A 21,151-nucleotide genomic window follows, 5' to 3' on the forward strand; every position below is an offset into this window, starting at 1 on the left:
ATAACTCTATGATTTGGCTAGTGAGAGTTCCTTCAAGGTAACTTCTGTGACTTTTTAAAAAAATCAACTTTATTGGAGATACAATGTATATACAGTAATTGTGTCCCTTTAAAATATACAATCTGATGAGTTCGACAGATGTATAAATCCATGAAAACACGTACAGAACATTTCCATCACCCCCAAAATATTGCTCATGCTTTTTGCAGTCCATTTCTTTTTCTGCCCTTAGTCCTAGGCAATCATAGATCTGGTTTGTCATTATGGATTAGTTTGCAATATTATGTCATTTTGACATGTCTCCATCATTTTCTGTGAACTTCCTTACTCTGTGATATAAGATATTCCAAGTTCATTTTGAACCTTCCCTACCCTAGTCTTGGAATCAGCTACCTATCAAAGCAAACTTTTTTTTTTTTTTAAGAGAGGAGTAATGTTTGGGCATCAAGATCTGGGTAGAGGTGTGGTCATTGCTACTGGGGTAATGCTTCTGAGCCTGCTTAGTGGATTAAGCTGGAAAATACTTACACACACATACAATCCCATACCTCTACCCATATGTCTTGATCATTTATCTGGTTATCCATCTTTACTAGTACCTCTAATTCCAATTTAATACCAGAAGGCATATTTTCATCTCTAATGATTTTATTTCTAAGGCCATTGACCATAGGAATGTATGAAATGAGTAATTGAGTTTGCTTTACTTTTATTTATTTATTTATTTATTTTTTGAGGTGGAGTCTCGCTCTGTCGCCCAGGCTGGAGTGCAGTGGCGCAATCTCTGCTCACTGCAACCTCCGCCTGCCGGGTTCACGCCATTCTCCTGCCTCAGCCTCCCAAGTAGGTGCCCGCCACCACACCCAGCTAATTTTTTGTATTTTTAGTAGATACAGGGTTTCACCATGTTAGCCAATATGGTCTCAATCTCCTGACCTCGTGATCCGCCCACCTCGGCCTCCTAAAGTGCTGGGATTACAAGCGTGAGCCACCGCGCCCGGCCGAGTTTGCTTTACTTCTAAGGAAATTAATTTTTCTTCCAAGTTTTAGTTATCTAAACATCGCAAGCTACAATTATGTTGCCTTGTTCATTTGCTTTTTAGTATAAAGGCCATCTAATATTAGGCTTGAAAGGATGAATGCTCAGAAAGCAATATTATAATTCACGGTTTATCAATAAATTGTGAGTATAGAAAAACCAACATGAATTTAGTTTCTAAAAGATTGATGTAGAAGACACCTCTTGGAATTTTAGAAAGTGACAGGAAAAAATGTTACTTTACATAGTCATAAAATACCAGTAATTGTTCTACAAAGTAGACAGTATATAACAGATCTAATAATGAGAGCTAGGAATAATGAGATTGTGAGGAAAAATTGCTGATATAATACCAGACTTTCGGGTCAGAGTTTTCAGTTAATTATAGTAATCATTTTTAAGTTTTAAAGTGAAGACATAAATTAGTTTGATGGCTCTTTGCCTTCCACCAACAAGTCTTGCATAAGCAAAGGCTTGGATGTGTTGAAGATTTGGCTTCACCTGAACCCACTGCTGTGGTAGAAGAGGGTATTGTTGCTGGAGATGTAATGGATGTTAATACTGCCACTGCTTTATGGGAGGTTCCGAAGACCACCTTCATGCACAATAGCCTAGCCGTGAAATTTGTGAAGCTGGCCAAGCCTTAGACAAGTGGCAAGCTCATGTTTGTGTACTTGCATCCAACTGTGATGAGCCTTTGTCAAGTGGGTGGAGGCCCTTTGTGCTGAACACCAAATCAACCTAATGAAGGTTGATGACAACAGGCAACTATAGGGAAATGGGTAGGCCTCTGTAAAATTGACAGAGAGAGAAAACACTATAAAGAAATTGGTTGTGGTTGGGTAGTAGTTAAGGACTATGGCAAAGAATCTCAGGCCCAGTATGTCATCAAAGAGTCCTTCAAATGCAAGAAATGAACAAATAAAACTTTGTATCACATTTAAAAAATTAGTTTGATGAATAGTTTGAACTCTGCTATAATTTTTAGAATAAACATGTGACCAAAGGAAGAAGTGGGAGCTATTTTAAAAAGTGAACATTTCTTAATCTTTGTTCTGATTTTTCAGTTCTGATTTTCTGAGCATATGTAATCCCCCTGTAGTCCAGAGGTGCAAGGATCACATCTCTAGGGGGAAGACAAATGCGAAGTAAGTATGCTAGTAGAATAAAATGACTTCCGTTACTTTAGGTAGGTATAGAAAATGTTGGAGGAAGATATTTCTAAATGTAATACTTTGTTTGCCACTACATTTTGCTTACTATGCAAATTTTCATCTCAGAAATGTCACAGGAAACATTAGAAAATATAATCTGCAACTCTTTAATCCTTGAAGAGGCAGGGAAAAAGGAGGATGGCTTTTAAAGCTTCTGTCCAAAATTGACATATCATTTCCACTAACATTGTATTTGGCGGTTATGGTCATGCATGCGTAAGTGCAGCAGGGTGGGGATATGTAATTTTCTTATAAGGAGGGGTCCCAAACATTTGTGTACAGTGTTATGCTCTACCATATATTCATTGTGGATCACCTTTAAAGAATCCCTTTCTTTAAAGCTCATTAGACTTTCAAAGGAGTTCAAATTTACTCTTACATTAGTTTGCAGCTCTCTGTAAGTGCTACATACTATACGTGCTACAAAGTAATGAAAAAAGTGTGAGCTCCCTGGCTATTTAATGTGACTTGGGATGCCCAGTTGCCTCTCGTTTTTAAGTGTTCTTCCACTATTTCTTTTCTCTTTAATTTAGCAATAAACTTGTAAAAATTCTAAATTTTTCTAAGGCTCTTTAATGAATTAAACGAAAATATTAACGAAAATAGTTCCAGTTGTTTAATTTAGTTTCAGTTGTTTTAATAGTTTCAGTTTTCTTTAATGCAGATGCTGATTGTATTGAAAGATAGAAAAATCATTGAGGTAGGAATCAGTGCAGAAGGAATCATACCAACTAGATGTACTTTCACTATTCTATGTTACATTTATTTGAGAGTGCTCAATAACAATTCTGAAGTCAGAACTTACGTTTAAGGGTGTGTAAAAACCATTAGAGAACATGCATAAGTACCAAAAACACCTGGCTTAAATTTAATGGGGCATTCATCACTTAGCAAACTGTCTGCTGGGTTACTTCTGATGCACATTAGTATTTCTTAGGGTTCACAGGCATTGGATCATTTGATATCTACTTTTAACGTTAAAATTTGGTGTAAATTAAAGCATATGAGTGAAATGATCTCTGTGATGCCATATAAAACTGAGCCTTTAAAATATTTACAACTTAGTATGGGACCACCAGCACAAGAGATCTAATTTATATTTGAGTTTAGTTCATTACTTTTATAATTATAAAATACTTTGAACATTTTCTTATGCTATTCAGCTTGATTTGGATTTTAGTAACTGTGCAGAATTTGATCTGTTAGAAATACCCTTCCTTCTTTGTTTAACCCTTTTACAATAACTGTTCATTCTAAATGTGGAGCTTTGTGATTATGGGGTGGAAAGTCAGTGGTTGAAGTACACTATAATTTTTTTTTCTTTCCCCAACTCGAAATTTTATGCAAGTTTCTGCATATTGTTGTGAATGCCAGGAAGTGAGCATTATATAAGGAGTAACTATTTAAAATTTTCCTGTGTCCTAACAAAGTGTAACAGCCTCTGTCCATAATTGGTGTTTTGACAATCTTTTCAGTCAGTAAAATAATTATGTTCCTCGTAGCTGTTAGAAAAATTATAGTAGAATGTACATTGTGGTTTTTTTTTTTTTTTGCTTTCAGTATTGGAATGTCATATCCACTATATTTGATTATATCATATAGTTTCTCCTCACAGTCTTTTAAATTTAGTAGGGTTCTCCTCCTCCTCCCTCCCTTTCCCTTTTTCCTCCATCCTCTCTTATGTAATAATGGGATGATGTTCTTGGTTTGACCAGTTAAACCCTATTACTGCTAAGTAGATAATTCTGACTCTTAATAATATATGGACAATTGGACAATATTGAGTCTTCACAGATAATTTATTTTTAGATCCTCAGTTTTCATTGAAGAACTGTAGGATAAAAGTTTTAAGAATGCCACCATTATGTTTTCTATAGGAATGTGGTGAATTAATCATCTATTCTGTTACTGAGTGGTTTCTATATAAAAGTCCAAGATAAATTTCTTTTAGTATTCAGTCTCAGAGAAAGCATTGCTTCGCTAGGAAAGTGTTATGTTTCGGTTTTGTAATGTCTCCTTTTTAATTTTGTCAAATATACTTAACCCTCCTTATTTAGAGTGTCTTTTTGTCAACATACAGATTCCACTTATTTGCTAAATAGGAATGTGTTTTCAAATTTTCCCCTTATTTTATGAAACCAGTGACTGTATATACTTGTTTTTTCCACCCTTTTCTAAAAGTCTTCCACATTAAACCTCTTTAAGAACCTCCATTTAGATGTCTAATAGGCATCTTAAACCTAAGATGCCCAAAATTGATCCTCTGCCTTTTTTTTCCTGCTCCGTGTAATCTTCCCCATCTGAGTTAAGGACAAATTCATCCTTCTTTTACTCAGGCCAAAATTCTTAGATTTCTCTTGTACTCTTCTTTTTAACCTCGCACCCTACCATGATTCATTAACAGATTTTGTCAAAAAATGTTTAGAATCTATTTTCTTTTTACCACCTTCACTGCTGCTATCCTGGTGTAAGTTATCTTTTGCTGTATAATTACCATAGCCTATGTGCCATTTCCTACTTACTGAATAGTCTGGTAGCCAGTAGTGATCACCCTCCAGTAGCTTTGCATTTCACTTAGACTAAAAGCCAGAATCTTTTAAAATGGCTACAAATCCCTCTATAATCTGGCATCCCCATATCCCTCCCTCCACCTTTCTTACCTCATCTCTTATTTAACTTTCCCCTTTGTTCACATTGGTCACCTTAGGTTTCTTAAGGATGTTAGGAACATTCCTCTCTCACAGCCTTTGTGCTTGTTGTATACCTTTGTCTGGAATGCTCTTCTTCAAGATGTCCTGATGGCTACTTTTCTGATTCAGGATTCTCTCAGAAATCACCTTATCAGTGAGGCCCTTACTGACAGCTCTGTATAAAACAGCAGAAAGTCTCCATTATCCACTTTTTAATTCTCTTCTCTTTTTTTTAACGTTTCAAAGAAGAATTTGTTGCTATTGCTTATTAAGCTTATTGTCTGTCTGCCTGCTCATTAGAATATATGTATTTGTTTACTCATTGTCTAGATGGTCTCTGATATGTTGACGCTCAGTGAAACAATGAATAGTTTTTTGTGGTATATATAGAACTTTTCAAACACTTTTGTCAAGTGAAATCCTCTTGAGTTTTTGTTGTTGTTGTTGTTTTGTTTTTTTCTTTAAGTTCTGGGATACATATGCAGAACATGCAGGTTTGTTATATAGGTATAAGTGTGCCATGGTGGTTTGCTGCACCTATCGACCCGTCCTCTGAGTTCCCCTTTCCCCCACTCCTCACCCCTCAACAGGTCCTGGTGTGTGTTTCCCTACCTGTGTCCATGTATTCTCATTGTTCAACTCCCACTTATGAGTGAGAACATGCAATGTTTGGTTTTCTGTTCCTGTGTTAGTTTGCTGAGGATGATGGCTTCCAGCGTCATCCATGTCCCTGCAGAGGATATGATCTCATTCCTTTTTATGGCTGCATAGTATTCCATAGTGTATATGTACCACATTTTCTTTATCCAGTCTGTCATTGATGGGCATTTAGATTGGTTCCATGACTGCGATATTGTAAATAGTGCTGCTATAAACATATGCATGCATGTGTCTTTATAACAGAATAAATCCTCTTAACTTTTAAGAGGATTAGTGTCACTTCCATTTTAAGGGTCAAGAAATGGAAACTCCTGAGATTATGTAACTACTGAGTGGTAAAATCATCATTAGAGTTTTGTTTTTCTGATTTCCCAGTTTTTTTTTTTAACTTTACTATGCTATTTAACATATGGAATATGGAAATTTGGTGGTTTTTCAATATTGTAGTCCATTTGTTTGCTGCTATCTTCACCTAATTTTCTTTTAGGTATGCTTATAGAACTATCTTTTCATGTACTTTCAGCTCTTTGAGAGTTGTGAGTAGTAATATGTGCGTATACTAGCATTTCTCATGAAGGCAGTGTATTCCAAAATCTGAAATTTAAAAGTCAAAGCCAGTAAAGGGAAATTCTAGATATAAATACAACTGTTTAGTTAATTCAGCATTCATATATTTATTCACTCAATATATTGAGTGCCTTTTGTTAAGTATATTGTACAAGGTCCTGGGAATACAGTGATCAGCAACATAGGCATGATTTCCCCCCCTTGTTTGAAGCTTTTGTTCCATTGGGAAAGAAAAGATGATTTAAAAAATGATTGTAATTTAGCAGGAGAAATATTTGTTACAGGAAAGGGTGCAATAAATGTATATAAGAGGGCTAGTCCATACTTGGCAAGCTGTGAAGGAATGTGCCCTAGAAGAAGTGATAGATTGAGATCCCAAAATGGCTAGGAAATTTCTAAGCAAGTTTGTGGCAGAGGGTGAGGAAAAGCATAGCATTTGCAAGATCCTGAAAGAGATTTAATTCAGAGGCATTATAGAGTATATAATTAGATGTGGTGAATGTTGAGCCTGGAGAAATTATTGGGTCAGACATAAGAAAACATTACAAAAATGTTAATCAAATCACAGAGAAGCCATAGAACGAAATGATGAGATTGTTTTTCAGATAAATTGGTGGCAGTATGGAGAGTGAATTGCAATGTGGAGAGTAGATTGGAGAAGAGACTGAGCTGCTAACACCAGTTGAGAATGTTTTGATAATGAGGTAGAATTAGCCTAAACTAGAGGAATGCTGTGGGGATGGAGAGATGTGTAGAATAGGAGCTATATAAGTGATAGCACAAAGAACAGGACCTAGTGATAATGTTATTTGGGGGATGACCAAAAAAGAGGAGCCAACTCCTACCAGGTTTTTGGCTTTGTAAGATGGAGATGTCATTTGCAGAGATAGGGTATTGGGAGATGATGATGTATCATTAAAATAGATGCCTAGATATTGAAAATAGGCAGTACTAATTGGTAGGTTAATTATTTTTGGATCATTGAAAATTACCAACTTTTACTACTATGTTGGCTATTCACTTTTGGAGATGTTAAATTTGAGGCTTGTAGGGATGTGAGAGCATCCAAATGAAGATATTTGGTAGTCAGTTGTCTATGGGTCTGAATCCTTAGAAAAATTCGGGTGTCTGTGCAAAACTGGGGCTTGATAGTACTTTAGGTGGTATAAGAAACGATGGGTAGGCTGGGCGTGGTGGCTTACACCTGTAATCCCTAGCCCTTTGGGAGGCTGAGGTGGGTGGATCACAAGGTCAGGAGTTCGAGACCAGCCTAGCCCACAACTTGAAACCCCGTCTCTACTAAAAAATACAAAAAAATTTAGCTGGGCGTGGTGGCGTGCACCTGTAATTGCAGCTACTTGGGAGGCTGAGGCAGGAGATTCGCTTCAACCTGGGAAGCGGAGGTTGCAGTGAGCCGAGATTGTGCCATTGCACTCCAGCCTGGGTGACAGAGTGAGACTCTGTCTCAAATAAATAAATAAATAAATGAATGAATGAATGAATGAATGAATGAATGAATGAAACGGTGGATTTAGATTAGATGACCTAGGGAGAATATACAGAGTGGGGGAAAAAAAAAACAACAAAAAAACTAAAGACCCTGGGATGGAATCCTGTGTAGTGACATTTAAGGAATGGATTGAGGAAGATTAACTGAAAAGACCAAGAAAGCACAAAAGGAGAGAGCCAGAAAGAAACCTATGAATGTGTGGTAGTCAGTCAAGGGCAGAGAGTTATTCAGGGAGGCAGGGCAGTAGTGTCAGATATTACTTGGGAGGTTAAGTAAAAGAGATCATTAAGGACCTAGACAAGAATAGTTTTGAGGTGATTAGGGCAGAAGCCAAATTAAAGAAGAAAGGAGGTTAGGCAGTGGAGAGAGTAAGTATAAGGCAGTTGCAGCATTTGATGACAACATATATTCAAGATTGTTTTTGTTCTTTTTCTTAAAAAGGAAAAGTGTTGATCATCTTGACATACTAATGGCTGACAAGTAGGAGAGCAGTTGAAGATGGAAACTCACAAGAATGGTGGTTATCAGCACAATAGAATTTATCCAGAAGGTAGAGGAAATGGATTTCACATTATGGCTGTTATGATTAGTCTCCATTTATTGGAGATAGATCAGAGTTAGTAGGCTTACTGGTAGGAAGCTGAGGAAGATATTTCTGACTTTTGATGTCTTCTATAGAAAAGGAGTAATGTTACGAATAAGTTGCAAAGTGGTGAGGTCAGAATTTTGAGGAGATGAAGAGGTTCCAGCAGGGATTCTTAAATGTTTGTGCCATTTATCCCTCTAGGCTTTACTGGGCAACTAGATGGATTCATCACACAAAACATTTAAGAAACCCTGATGGATTGTTCTTCAAGAGTTCTAGTCTCTTACAGGTAGAAAAAGTTCGTTTTCTTAGGAGGAGTCGGCTGAAGTTTTGTTTGATTATTCAGGTTCTGGAATAGAAGAAAGTGCTCATTGCTAATGGGACACAGGATCCTGGGGAAATGGTTGTATACCTCGTGTGCCAAAGATAGTAGATAGAAATTTGTTGGTCTGCAGCCTAGTCACCAGGAGTCAAGGTGTTATACAGTTTACCTTAGGGTCTGTAATCATATATTAGTATTCACCTTATACTCTTCCTGGTGAGCAGCTTTGCAAGGAAACTTGTTCTGGAGTTTTGATGCCCTTACTGGTAGTATGTTATGGATCTTTCTAAGTTATCGTTAACAGCCAGACCTTCTTTCTATGTGTACTTTTTAGGAACTATGCAATATTGATTGATTTGAAGTCCAGTTAAAACACCCACACCCACACCTGCATGATCAACTTACAAAATCCTTGAGAACAATGGTGAAAGATGACTTTAATGGTGAACTTGGATTGATTCTATTAAATGCTTTTTATTTTCATCAGGTTTCTATTTTTTTTTAAGCTTTCAGTGCAGTTCACATGTGGTTTCTTGTTTCTGTTTTTCTCCAAATAAGTAATTGCATTTTGCAGTTCTTTTAAGTCACTTTATACGAAGATACAAGCCATCAAGTAGCTTTTGCTATAGAGATTTAATGAAGAAGGAGGAAGGAGGGTTTAGGCTCAATAGACAGACGTGCTGTTTGTTTTATGACTGATAGCAACACACATAAAATGCAGATGATTTTCTTCAAGCATAGCAATTCAAGGACAATCAGATGGGTAAAGTATATGGGTATTAAAATGTTAGAAGTACCATATAGATAAGGTTACTGTTTTGTCTCATTATGGCATCTCCTGCATGCCCTTTTTCCTCCTCCTTTTTCCTTTCTCCTTGCTCCTTACCCTCTTTCTTCTTTCCAGTGGCTGTTTTCCCTTTTATACTTTACTGCTTCTTTGTGATCAATGCTCTCTCTTACTTATGGTTCTCAGTGATACATCTTTTAAACTTTTAAAAAAATAATGGACACTGAGCCAGGCACTGTTTAAAGCACTTTACAGGAATAAATTAGTTTACTTCTCATAGCAATCCTGTGAAGTTCCCAATTTTACAGGCGAAGAGATTGGGCAAATATAATGGAGGGGGCAAGATATGAATCAGGAAGATTCGACCCTAGAGTTCATATACTTTACCGCTATACCAGGCTGCCTTATAAGCATTGATTTAATAGCAAACGTGGTAGTAAAATTTGGTATTTTTCATTTAGCCAAAAATAGCCTATCGTTTAGTACTGGATATTTTTTTGATATCTAGCCATCTATTTTAATGATACATATTTTAATGACTCTAATAAAGGTTACAGTCACTAAATCCAAACCCCCTTCCCTGCCTTTTTTTGTTTTATGACCTTAATCAAATACTCAAACTGTGAAAATTGTACTTTAGAATAATCTCTTAAAGTTGTCTTTATTAATATATGATTTATTAATACCATGGATAGTTTCATTTTAAAAATGCCTGTTAGATATGCACCTCATATACTAATCTATATCAGAATATTGCTTTGTCCAACAGGCTGGTTATTGGAGGTATATGTTAAACTATATAGAATACACTTCTGGCAATGCAGGAGCAAGGCAGTATGGAATTCACTTTTCCACCATACAAGCTTGAGAATTGGAGAAAATATAGGAAGCAAATTTTTCCAAAAAGTAGACTGCACAGGACTGGTATTCCTGAGAAAAGGGGAAAAAACAAGGGGGAAGGAGAGCTCTACCATTGTCCTAGGTTTCTGCCAGGAGCTAATTTCTGAACTGCATTACAAAGAAAGGGGACTTAACCACAGCAGAAGGCTATGGTTTTGTTGAGGATTGATCAAAATTCAGGGAAACAAAGGCAGTTAGAATTTTGTGTTGCTGAACACCTGAAGCGAGAGCTATATATAGAGAGCCCACCAGAACTGTTCTTGGGTGTTGTTTTGAGAGTTTAGCTGAGCACCAGTCTGTGAATGCATACAGTGAAACCCCAGAGACTGAACATGAGCAGCTTGTGAAGAAAGAGCAATTACTAGGGGTTAATATGAGCAATTTTCTGGTATGCTTATACAAGGCCGAGAATTGAGTTCTTTCTCTCCAGATTTCAGAGCTTTTATTGACTACATGGGCAATTCAGTAGAGAGGTGAAGTGGGGCTAAATTAGCCTTAGAATGGAGGTTGCTCTAATCCTACCCTAAAAAAGCCTCACACTAATGTGCAAATAACTTACCAGCTTGCCAGAAAAAAAAATTAAAAATTTGCCAGCACTCTTTAAAGTAGAACTTCTCAACCTTGTCACTGAAGATGTTTTCGGCTGGATAATTGTTTGTTTTCAGGGGCTCTCTGGCACATACAGTATGTTAAGAAGCATACCCAATTTCTACTCACTATATGTCAGTAACACTCCCCCATTGTAATAACCAAACATGTCTCCAGTTATTGCCTCATGTCTCTTGGAAGGCAGAATCCACCCTGATTGGAAATAACTGTTGTAAAGAATTACTGTAAAATTTAGCATTCAACAACATCAACATTTTAAGTAAGTACTAGGTATATCAAGAAGCAGAGGCCGGGCGCAGTGACTCATGCCTGTGATCCCAGCGCTTTGGGAGGCCGAGGCGAGTGGATCACCTGAGGTCAGGAGTTCGACACCAGTGTGGCCAACATGGTGAAACCCTGTCTCTACTAAAAATACAAGAAATTAGCCAGGTATGGTGGTGGGCACCTGTAATGCCAGCTACTCGGGAGGCTGAGGCAGGAGACTTGCCTGAACCTGGGAGGTGGAAGTTGCAGTGAACCGAAATCATGCCATTGCACTCCAGCCTGGGTGACAGAGTGATACTCCGTCTAAAAAAAAAAAAAAAAAAGGAAAATGTGACCCATAATCTGGAGGAAAAACTAGTTAGTAGAAAGAGACCCAGAAATGATGGAATTAGCAGACATTAAAATAACTATAATAGAAATGCCCAATATGCTCAAGGTTGTAATGGAAAATGTTATAATGACTAGTAAGTAGAAGATATAAAAAGAACTACATAGAACCACCAGAGGTGGGATTTAAAAGGACAAAATGGAACTTCTAGAGATGAAAAACACATCGGAAGTGAATTTCTTCCTGTGAAATTTTAACAGAAGACTAGACAATGTAGAAGATCATTGAACTTGAAAATGTGACAATAGAATATATGCAAAATGAAGCGGAAAGAGCAAAAAGACTGTAAAACTTCAAAAAAACTAGCAACTTGGGATATTTTTATTTTTGAGACCGGTCTCACTCTGTTGCCAAGGCTAGAGTGTAGTGGCGCAGTGTCCACTGGAGTGATGTCCACTCACTGCAACCTCCGCCTCCTGGGTTCAAGTGATTCTCCCACCTCAGCCTCCCAAGTAGCTGGGACTACAGGCGTGTACTACCACGCTCAACTAATTTTTCTATTTTTTGGTAGAGATGGTGTCTCACTATGTTGGCCAAGCTGGTCTCTAACTTCTCACCTCAAGTGATCCACTTGTCTCAGCCTCCCAAAGTGCTGGGATTACAGGCATTAGCCACTGCACCCGGCTGGGGTAATTTTAAATGGTCTAACATATGTAGCTGGAGTCTCAGAAGGAGAGAAGAAAGGGTGGACGAAAAAATGTTTGAAGGAATAATGCTAAAAATTTTCCAAATCTGATGCAAGCTATAAATCCACAAATGCAAGAAGTGTAAACAAAGCTTGGCAGATTATAATCATGTGCTGAATACAAGCAACAAAGCAAAAGCCTTAGAAGGGACCACAGGAGAAAAGCCACATCAAATAAATGAGGTAAGAATTCTGCAGATTATCTTCAAAAACTATATAAATCACAAGACAATCCCCCATGGGCACTGAGGGGCAATTATGTTTTAAAGCCTAGAGCAACTCCTAAGAAAACAAAACATTGAAGCTGTCTTAGTTTATGCTGCTGTAACATAATGCCCGAGACTGGGTAATTTGTTAAAAACAAAAACTCATTCTCACAGTTCTGGAGTTTGGGAAGTCCCCTCATCTAGGCACTAGCAGGTTCAGTGGCTGATGGGGCCTACCTGGTGTCTGCTTTGAAGATAGTACCTTGTTTCTGTATCCTCCAAAGGGGATGAATGCTTCCCCTGGCAAAAGGGGGACAGGAGTGATCTCATCACTCAAGCCCTCATGGTCTAATCACCTCCTAAAGGCCTCAGCTCCTAACACTATCATATTGGGTCTTAGGTTCTAACATAATGAATTTTAGAGGAACGCATACATTCAGACTGTAGCAGAAGTATAGCTAATAAGTTAATAATAAAACGGAATACTGAGAAATGCTTTTTTAAAAAAGAAAGACTGGAAACAAGAAAAAAGGAAGACATATCAAGTGGGTAAATAGAAAACAAATAGCAAGATAATGGATTTAAACATAACTACATCAGTGGTTACGTTAAATGTAAATGGTCCAAAAACTTCTATTGAAAGACCAAGATTGTCAGCCTGGATAATACAAAAATTCACTGACAAGTTAAAAGAAGGATAGAAAAAAGATGTTCTGTGAAAAGCATAATAAATTTAGAATGACTATATTAATATCAAGGTATAGTTCAGGAAATAAAATATTACCAGGGAATAAAAAAGGGACATTTTATAGTGATGGAGCTAATTCATAAAAATTAATAGCAATTCCAAATATGTAACTCAACAGTAGAACTTCAAAGTACGTGAGATACAAACTTCCAGAACTGAAAGATAAATCCATGAAAAGATTTAAATATGCATCTCTCAATAATTGATAGAACTAATGAACAAAAAAAAAAAAGAACAAAAAAATTCATATTTAGAAGACTTGAACTGAATAATATTCTTAACTAAGTGGACCTAAATGACATTTACAGAATAGTTCAACAACAGAGTACTTTTTGAAGTACTTTTGAACGTACTTTTTGAAGTACACTTTTGAAGTTTACTTGGAATATGCACCACTTAGACCCTATGTTGGGCATCAGACAAGTCTCATCAAATTTAAAAGGATTGGCATTGAACAGTACAGGTTTTGTGACCATAATGGAATTATTTGTGAAACACCAAGATATTTGGGAAATCCTCAGATACTTGAACAACACTTGTAAATAACTTATGGATTAAAGAACAAATTATAAGGGACAGAACAGTTTTTGATATAAATGAAAGTGAAACACAACATATCAGAATTTGTGGAATGCAGGTAAAGCAACATCTATAGGGAAATTTATAGCCTTAAGTGCTTAAATAATAGAAGAGATACCTTAAACAAGAAAAAGGAGAGCAAATTAAACCTGAAATAATTAGAAGAAAGGAAATAAGAGCAGAAAACTGTGAAATAAAAAACAGACCAACAGATAAGAAAATCAAGTTCAAAAGTTGAATGTTGTGAAATGATAAAAAAAGTTGATAATACCTTAACAAGACCGATCAAAGAGATAAGAGAAAAACAAAAACTACTATTTTCAGATGTGAAAGGATATCACAGACCTGACATTTAAAAGTGTAATACGGAAATACGCTCATAAATTTGACAACTTAGATGAGATATACAGACCCTTGTAAAAGTATAATTAATCAAAGCAGACATAGAAGAAATAGAAATTCTAAATAATCTATGTGAAATAAATTGTATTTAATATAAAAAATCTCCACATAAGGAAAATTTCTAGCCAAGGTGGTTTTCACTGGTGCTATCAAGCATTTGATCTTACACAGATTCTTTCAGATTTCTTAGGTCTGTATGACCTTGATATCAAAACCTCATGAAGTAATTTGAAAAAAAGGAACTACATATTATTATCTCTCACGAACATAGACACAGGAATCTTTGAAGTATTCCATCAAGTTCAGCAAAATATGTAAAGGTTACATCAAACTCAGCAAAATATGTAAAGGTTAGTACATCTTGACTAATGGGGTCTATCCCATCCATGCAAGATTGGTTTAAGAAGTTTATATAGTTCACAGTATTCACAGTTTACAGGGGAACAACCATATGGTCATTTCACTGGATGCAGAAAGAGAATTTACATATTCAGTACTTAATGATAAAAACTCTACATAGTAGCATAGAAGGGAGTTTTCTAAATTTTATAAAGCTCATCTGTGAAAAACCTGGAGCTACATTCTTAATGGTAGATACACAGTAGCATGTCTGTACAGTGGGATACTAATCAGCAATAAGAAGGAATGAAGTGTGGATACATGCAACAGCATGGATGAATCTCATATATCCTGTGTAGCCAAAGAAGTAGATGTAAAAAGCTTATGTACTATATGATTATAATTTATTTGAAAAAGGGCAAATTTATAGTGACAGTGAAGTTCAGAGGTTTCTTGAGGCTTGGGGGAAGGATCGACTGCGATGGTGTACAAGTGTTGGGTGATGAATTGTTCTGTATCTTGTTGTATTTACATGGTGCAACATTTGTCAAACATTACTGAAATGTGTATTTAAAACGGGTTCATTTTATTCATTGTAAACATTCTCTCAATGAAGTTGAATGTTAAAAATATATTACAAAACTGTCTTCTCCACTTCAGTCTTCTGTGTGACTTAGGATAATATTGAAAATGGTTAGAGTAGATCACTATACTTGTTAGCATTATATTTCTTAAGTTAATAACTTGTTTTGGCAAGCCACCTGTAAAATGGTCATTTCCATAGATGCAAAAAGATATTCTCACGTTTGATTGGAGACTTTTGTGGTCTGAGCCATTATATCAAATTGTTTAAGACTGGTTTTGGGGTCATCTAGAATTCACTTCAAAAATTGACTTTGTTACTGACTACCTGTAGGTCCCTGGGAAAGTCATTAATATCCCTTTGTCCACGTTTATTTATTTGTAAAATGAGGAGTAATAGTGCTTAATGTTAAGAAGCTCATGTGGGCTTATAAAAATGAGATAATTCATATGCAGTGCTTAGCCAAATGCCTGGTACAGAATTAGCTCTGAATAAATAGTAACTACTATTTTTATTGTCCCTATTGTTCTTACTGTTATTTTTCAACAGACTACCTTAGTTCAGTGAACTGTTACCACATATTTTTCCTTACCCTGTACCCCCAATCTTAAATGTTGCTGGATTTTTACTCTAGAACTTTGTTTCTTACTTAGATTATAAGGCTCTTTGAGGATCTGATAAAAGCTGTACCTGTTTTATCCAGAAAAAAGTACATAAAAATAACCACACAGTTTTCCATAGGGTTGTTTGTGGACTCATTGAGCCTATAAATAAGAACCCTTGTTACTGAGCAAGAATGTAAAAACATTGTTACCCATATAATGTTAAACTTAAAATTTTTTATTATTATATAGTAATTGAGTTTCTGTTGACTGCTTTGAAATTAGACCTGTTACCTAATCTCTGGGCTAAAATAACAGGTTATGAACTATTGACCTTTTTAAAATAAACATTTTTTAACATTCCCAGTTTTTATATTCAGAAACTCATGCTAACTTTGGATTGAATCATATAGCTTTAAAAAATAATCTTACCTCTTTATTGTTTGTCTCACATTATATCATCTTTGGCCAAAAGCTATAAATTGATATGCTGTGAGGTTTTTTTTTTGTTTTGTTTTGTTTTTGAGACGGAGTCTTGCCCTGTCGCCCAGGCTGGAGTGCAGTGGCGTGATCTTGGCTCACTGCAAGCTCCTCCTCCTGGGTTCACGCCATTCTCCTGCCTCAGCCTCCCGAGTAGCTGGGACTACAGGCACCCGTCACCACGCCTGGCTAATTTTTTGTATTTTTAGTAGAGACGGGGTTTCACCGTGTTAGCCAGGATGGTCTTGATCTCCTGACCTCGTGATCTGCCCATCTCAGCCTCCCAAAATGCTGGGATTACAGACGTGAGCCACCACGACATGCTGTTTTTAAGGACCCCGTACGACATGATTTCCTAATTAGGATTTCTTAATTTTACTAATTAAATTTACCTAAAATTATTATCGTTTTGCACAATAAAAAAGTCTGTAAATTGCATAAATTGCATCTTGCTCTTCTGGATATTTCAGTATTGAATAGTTTGATTTATATATTTTTTCTACTGTGTTTTATTAGAAGGCATATAGAATGTAGACATTATGACAAGCGTTTTGTGATTCTAGGTGTCATTCTTCAAAAACAAATTATTGTTTCAGAAACTGTTTTGGCTGGGCCTGCTTCACCTATACCTTCTCCGGGAAGTGTGAGTGAGACTGCACCTGGATCAATTACACAGCCAAAGAAAATTCGAGGAATTGGATTTGGAGACATTTTTAAAGAAGGCTCTGTGAAACTTCGGACAAGAACATCCAGTAGTGAAACAGAAGAGAAAAAACCAGAAAAGGTGGTAATGATGGACTTGTTAGATTAACTCCACACATTCTGTCATTAAGCATTTTTTAAAATGTAGAGGTCAGTTTGTAACTCTGTTAGATTTCTTTTTTTGAGATCACTAATAATTTGGTTATGAATGAGGAGGCTGTGAGAAATTTTGTCTCCAAATTTACAATGATTAATATTCATGTTTGAATCTAATAAAATTAGAATGCTTATTTCTTGGTAAATTTAACACACCTAGTAGAAGCTTTAGGGTTTTTAGTTATCACAGTGTAAATGAAAATTAGAGGGTTTTTTTGCCTTTTAAAGCTAAAATTATATATAAACTTAGTTTTATGTATAATTAATATAATAAATATATATTTAATTTGAATTAGACCTAAAATGGACTGTTTTAAAATGGATTTAGAAGACATTAAATTACTTGATATTTTGGCACTACTTAAATTTCCTCTAGATTGTCAACATTCGTTAAATTTACTAAACTTCTTTGAATGTGTGGAGAATTTTATTTCATTAGCATTTTGCTGGCATTATGAAATGAAACAAAGTAAGTGAGCCATAAATTATAAGAACTAAAAAGAGGCTTTAAAATAAAACCTTAAGCTGTTAATTTGGTGGTAAAATACCTACAGTCTGTAGAACATTTTTCCACAGTTCCTTCTGTCAGTCCTATCTCTTTAACTCTGAAGAATTTATAGTATTTCAGTATTTATTTGATTTGTGTAGCTACATCTCATTTAAAGACTGTGTTTTGGTTATTGAGATACTATTAAGTTTCCTCCTAAGATAGGTGGTTTCAACTTTTTTTATTCCTTTCCTAACTTGCTACGTATTTTCTTATGTAACAGTGAAGAGTTGGGTTCAGGAAAGAGAACTTCCACTTTCTATCCTGCATATTCCTAGCTCTGAGACTATCTGGCATTAGGATTGTGGGGTCAAATTGATTCTTGGTTTTAAAGGTAAAGTTTGGAATTCTCATGGTTTTTGGGGTGGTGCGCTATAGCCATATAACAGCTAGGAATGTTGGACAAGCAATTCTTGCGTTGTGATAGAAATTAGACTAGATGATCTTGTGCCCCTTCCAACTCTAAAGCTTATGATTATATTGAATAACTTTAGTTGATTAATGATTATATTATCTTTTAATCATCCTTGATAGTGTCTACTACTCAAGAGTTGTTATTAGTGACTGTAGTCTCAGGGTTACCCTATATAATGGTCTGGTCAGGCTTGCTTTGATCACTGATCCAGGAATTGATAAAGTAGGAAGCACATTTACTGTGTTTGTAGGTGCACCAGATTGGAAAATATGGTGGTTAGAGTTGGGGAAAACTAAAGTAAGTATCTTAGAAGATAAACAGAAAACACAGTGGTAGGTAGGTAAGTTAGCAGTGTGTTCAGATTTTTAAATAATGACATCTAAGGTCAAATGTACTGTTGTTTCTGGGTAGAGAACTTAAGGAAACACTAGTATAAGATAGTAAAGGACTTAGTCCTTTACAAATTACAATGGAAAAATGTCTAGTAGACTGTAGCTATAAGGAACATAAGATTACCTGAATCATCTACATTCAGATAGCAATGAAGTATAAAGAATTTTTTTTTCTTCTCTTTCATTTTAAGGTTTAGTTCTGGATTAAAATCTGGGATTTGCTGCTAAATTCCTTTTACAATGGACCGATGACTTATACAAATTTGTATTATTGTGTGAATAGTGCCCACTTAATGCAGATAGTTATGAGGCTACTAGTCCTATTTGCACTATTTGTATAAAGTGTTTAGCCCAGGGATTTAAGTTCTCAAGTGCTGTTGTTCTTATTTATTGTCTTTGTTTTATTGTAGTTTTTAGAGATAGGGTCTCACCATGTCATCCAGGCTGGAATGCAGTGGTACAATCATAGCTCACTTATAACCTTGAACTCCTGGTTTCACGCAGTTCTCCTGCCTTGGCCTCCCTAAGTGTTGGGATTCAGACATGAACCACCAGTTCCTAGCATCTTATTTATTTTAGAGATTCTAAAATTAAATCTCATTAATATACTGTGGGCATCAGAGAATATTCTTTGAGACAAGGAATCTTTAAATTGTTAGCTCTGAGCTATGATTTAAGGAACTTTGGAGACCTTTACCTGTTTCATTGCTAAGTTTTCAGTCACATTACTATCCTAGCTATAAGTACCATTAGGGAAAGCTGGGTAACTGTAAATGGAAACTTTGTTTAACAGCATTATCTTTATTCTATCTTAAAATAGTTTATGCCGTTTTTTTCTATTCTAGCCCTTAATCCTACAGTCCCTGGGACCCAAAACTCAGAGTGTGGAGATAACAAAAACAGATACCGAAGGTAAAATTAAAGGTATGTTTTTGAATAAAGTTTTCATATTGGGAATAGTAGAAACATACTCAAATGTATTACGAGACTTGTTGGAAGCATGTGTTACACTGTCTTATTAGAATAGCAAATTCTATTAGATGTAAATACCGTGAGGTCAAGGATTTTGATACACTTTGTTGGTTGATGGGTGTATCTCCTTGTAGTTGAATCTGTGCCTGGAACATCACAAACACTTAGTAAATATTTGAATGAATGGATTAATGAAATTGTTACTTAACATATGGTATTGACTGTAAGCATTTTAAAATTTAAAGATAGATTATTAAGTTCATCTCTAATAACTTTTTAGTATACTTTACACAAGATAGAGGCTTAATAAGTATTTGCTGAATGAATCCATTTGTGTGAGCCACATTATTTACATTCTTTATTTCAGCTAAAGAATATTGTAGAACATTATTTGCCTATGAAGGTACTAATGAAGATGAACTTACTTTTAAAGAGGGGGAGATAATCCATTTGATAAGTAAGGTAAGGTGTTTCTGTTTTTCAGTGAATTGCTTAATTTATTTATAGAAATATTTTTCAAAAGTTATACATTCACCCTAGAATGTTCTTATATTCACCCTGGAATCTAGAAGAGCTGGGACTTTGTCTTGTTTCTAAGTCTTGAAAACTTGGCACGTAATAAGTGCTCAGAACGTTCTCTTTTTGAGCTAACTTTTATTGACTATATTTGTTATAATTTATATATTGGGAATTATTGTTAACCATCATATTTGTTTTTTTTTTAAGTACTTTTTAAAATTAACCTCAACTTCCCAGCTTTTTATTCTTACTTCTCTTCCACCTCATTCTGTTTTTTCTCCTATCTATCATTTGGAGTGTTGTTTGTAATATAAACAGAAGAAGAAAAATAGGGAAACAAGCTAAATGTCCATCAGTATGGAAATGGTTCTGAAACTCTTTATACTCTGGAAAATGATGTCACCATTTTAAAGAATGAAGTGATTTTATAACTTGGAATAAATCCTAATGCAAAATAAAGAGAAAACCCAATAGTACTTGTGTGTGGGCAGAATCCTATAATAACTGTATTATGGGAAAATTACAAATATTTTGTTTTTGCTATAACCCTGTAGAATAATTTTTGAAATTCTGCCCCCCCCACCCCCCAACCTTTTTAAAGTAGAGATGGAGTCTTGCTATGTTGTCCAGGCTGGTCTCGAACTCTTGAGCTCAAGCATTCCTCTCGCTTTGGCCTCCCAAAGTGCTGAGATTACAGGTGTGAGCTACCACACCTGGCCCCATTGTTTTACATTGACTTTGTTATAAGATGGCATAGTGTATATAATTTTTTTAAAAAATAAGTTTTATTGTGTATACTTAAAGTATAATGATGTTATAGGATATGTAATAATAAAAAGGTTATTATAGTGAAGCAAACTGACATCTGTCATCTCACATAGTTACCTTTTTTGTTTTAGTGGCAATAGCAGCTAAAATCATTTAGCAAGAATTTTATAAATGTATGTGAATTTTCATATTAATATAATTTGCACTGATTACATCTAATTTTTCATGCAAGGGTGGTGGGTATTTAGAAGAAACTTAGAAGGTCTTGTTAATTAAAAAAAAAAAAAAAAATTAAAGACAAGGTCTTGCTTTGTTGCCCAGGCTGGCGTGCAGTGATGTGATCATAGCTCACTGCAGCCTTGAGCTCATGGGCACAAGTGATCCTCCTGCCTCAGCCTCCCAAGTAGCTGGGACCACAGTTGCATCCCATTGCGCCTGATTAATTCTTTTTTCAAAATTTTTTTGTAGAGACAGGGTCTTGCTATGTTGCCCGTGCTGGTCTTGCAAACTCCTGGCATCA

At 35.7% G+C, this 21,151-nt stretch overlaps 1 protein-coding gene across 1 annotated transcript in view; it reads left to right on the top strand.

The window, feature by feature from the left end:
* The window catches only part of CD2AP (CD2 associated protein), a 157,804-nt gene that overhangs the window by 88,130 nt on the left and 48,523 nt on the right, over positions 1-21,151 (top strand). Inside the window, exons 6-8 of the mRNA XM_032140345.2 lie at positions 16,757-16,944; positions 19,218-19,296; positions 19,712-19,806. Coding sequence (XP_031996236.1) covers positions 16,757-16,944; positions 19,218-19,296; positions 19,712-19,806 — 362 coding nt within the window. The remainder of the gene's footprint in view (positions 1-16,756; positions 16,945-19,217; positions 19,297-19,711; positions 19,807-21,151) is intronic.

Source organism: Hylobates moloch, unplaced genomic scaffold, assembly GCF_009828535.3.
Source record: "Hylobates moloch isolate HMO894 unplaced genomic scaffold, HMol_V3 SCAFFOLD_20, whole genome shotgun sequence".
NCBI lineage: Eukaryota > Metazoa > Chordata > Mammalia > Primates > Hylobatidae > Hylobates > Hylobates moloch.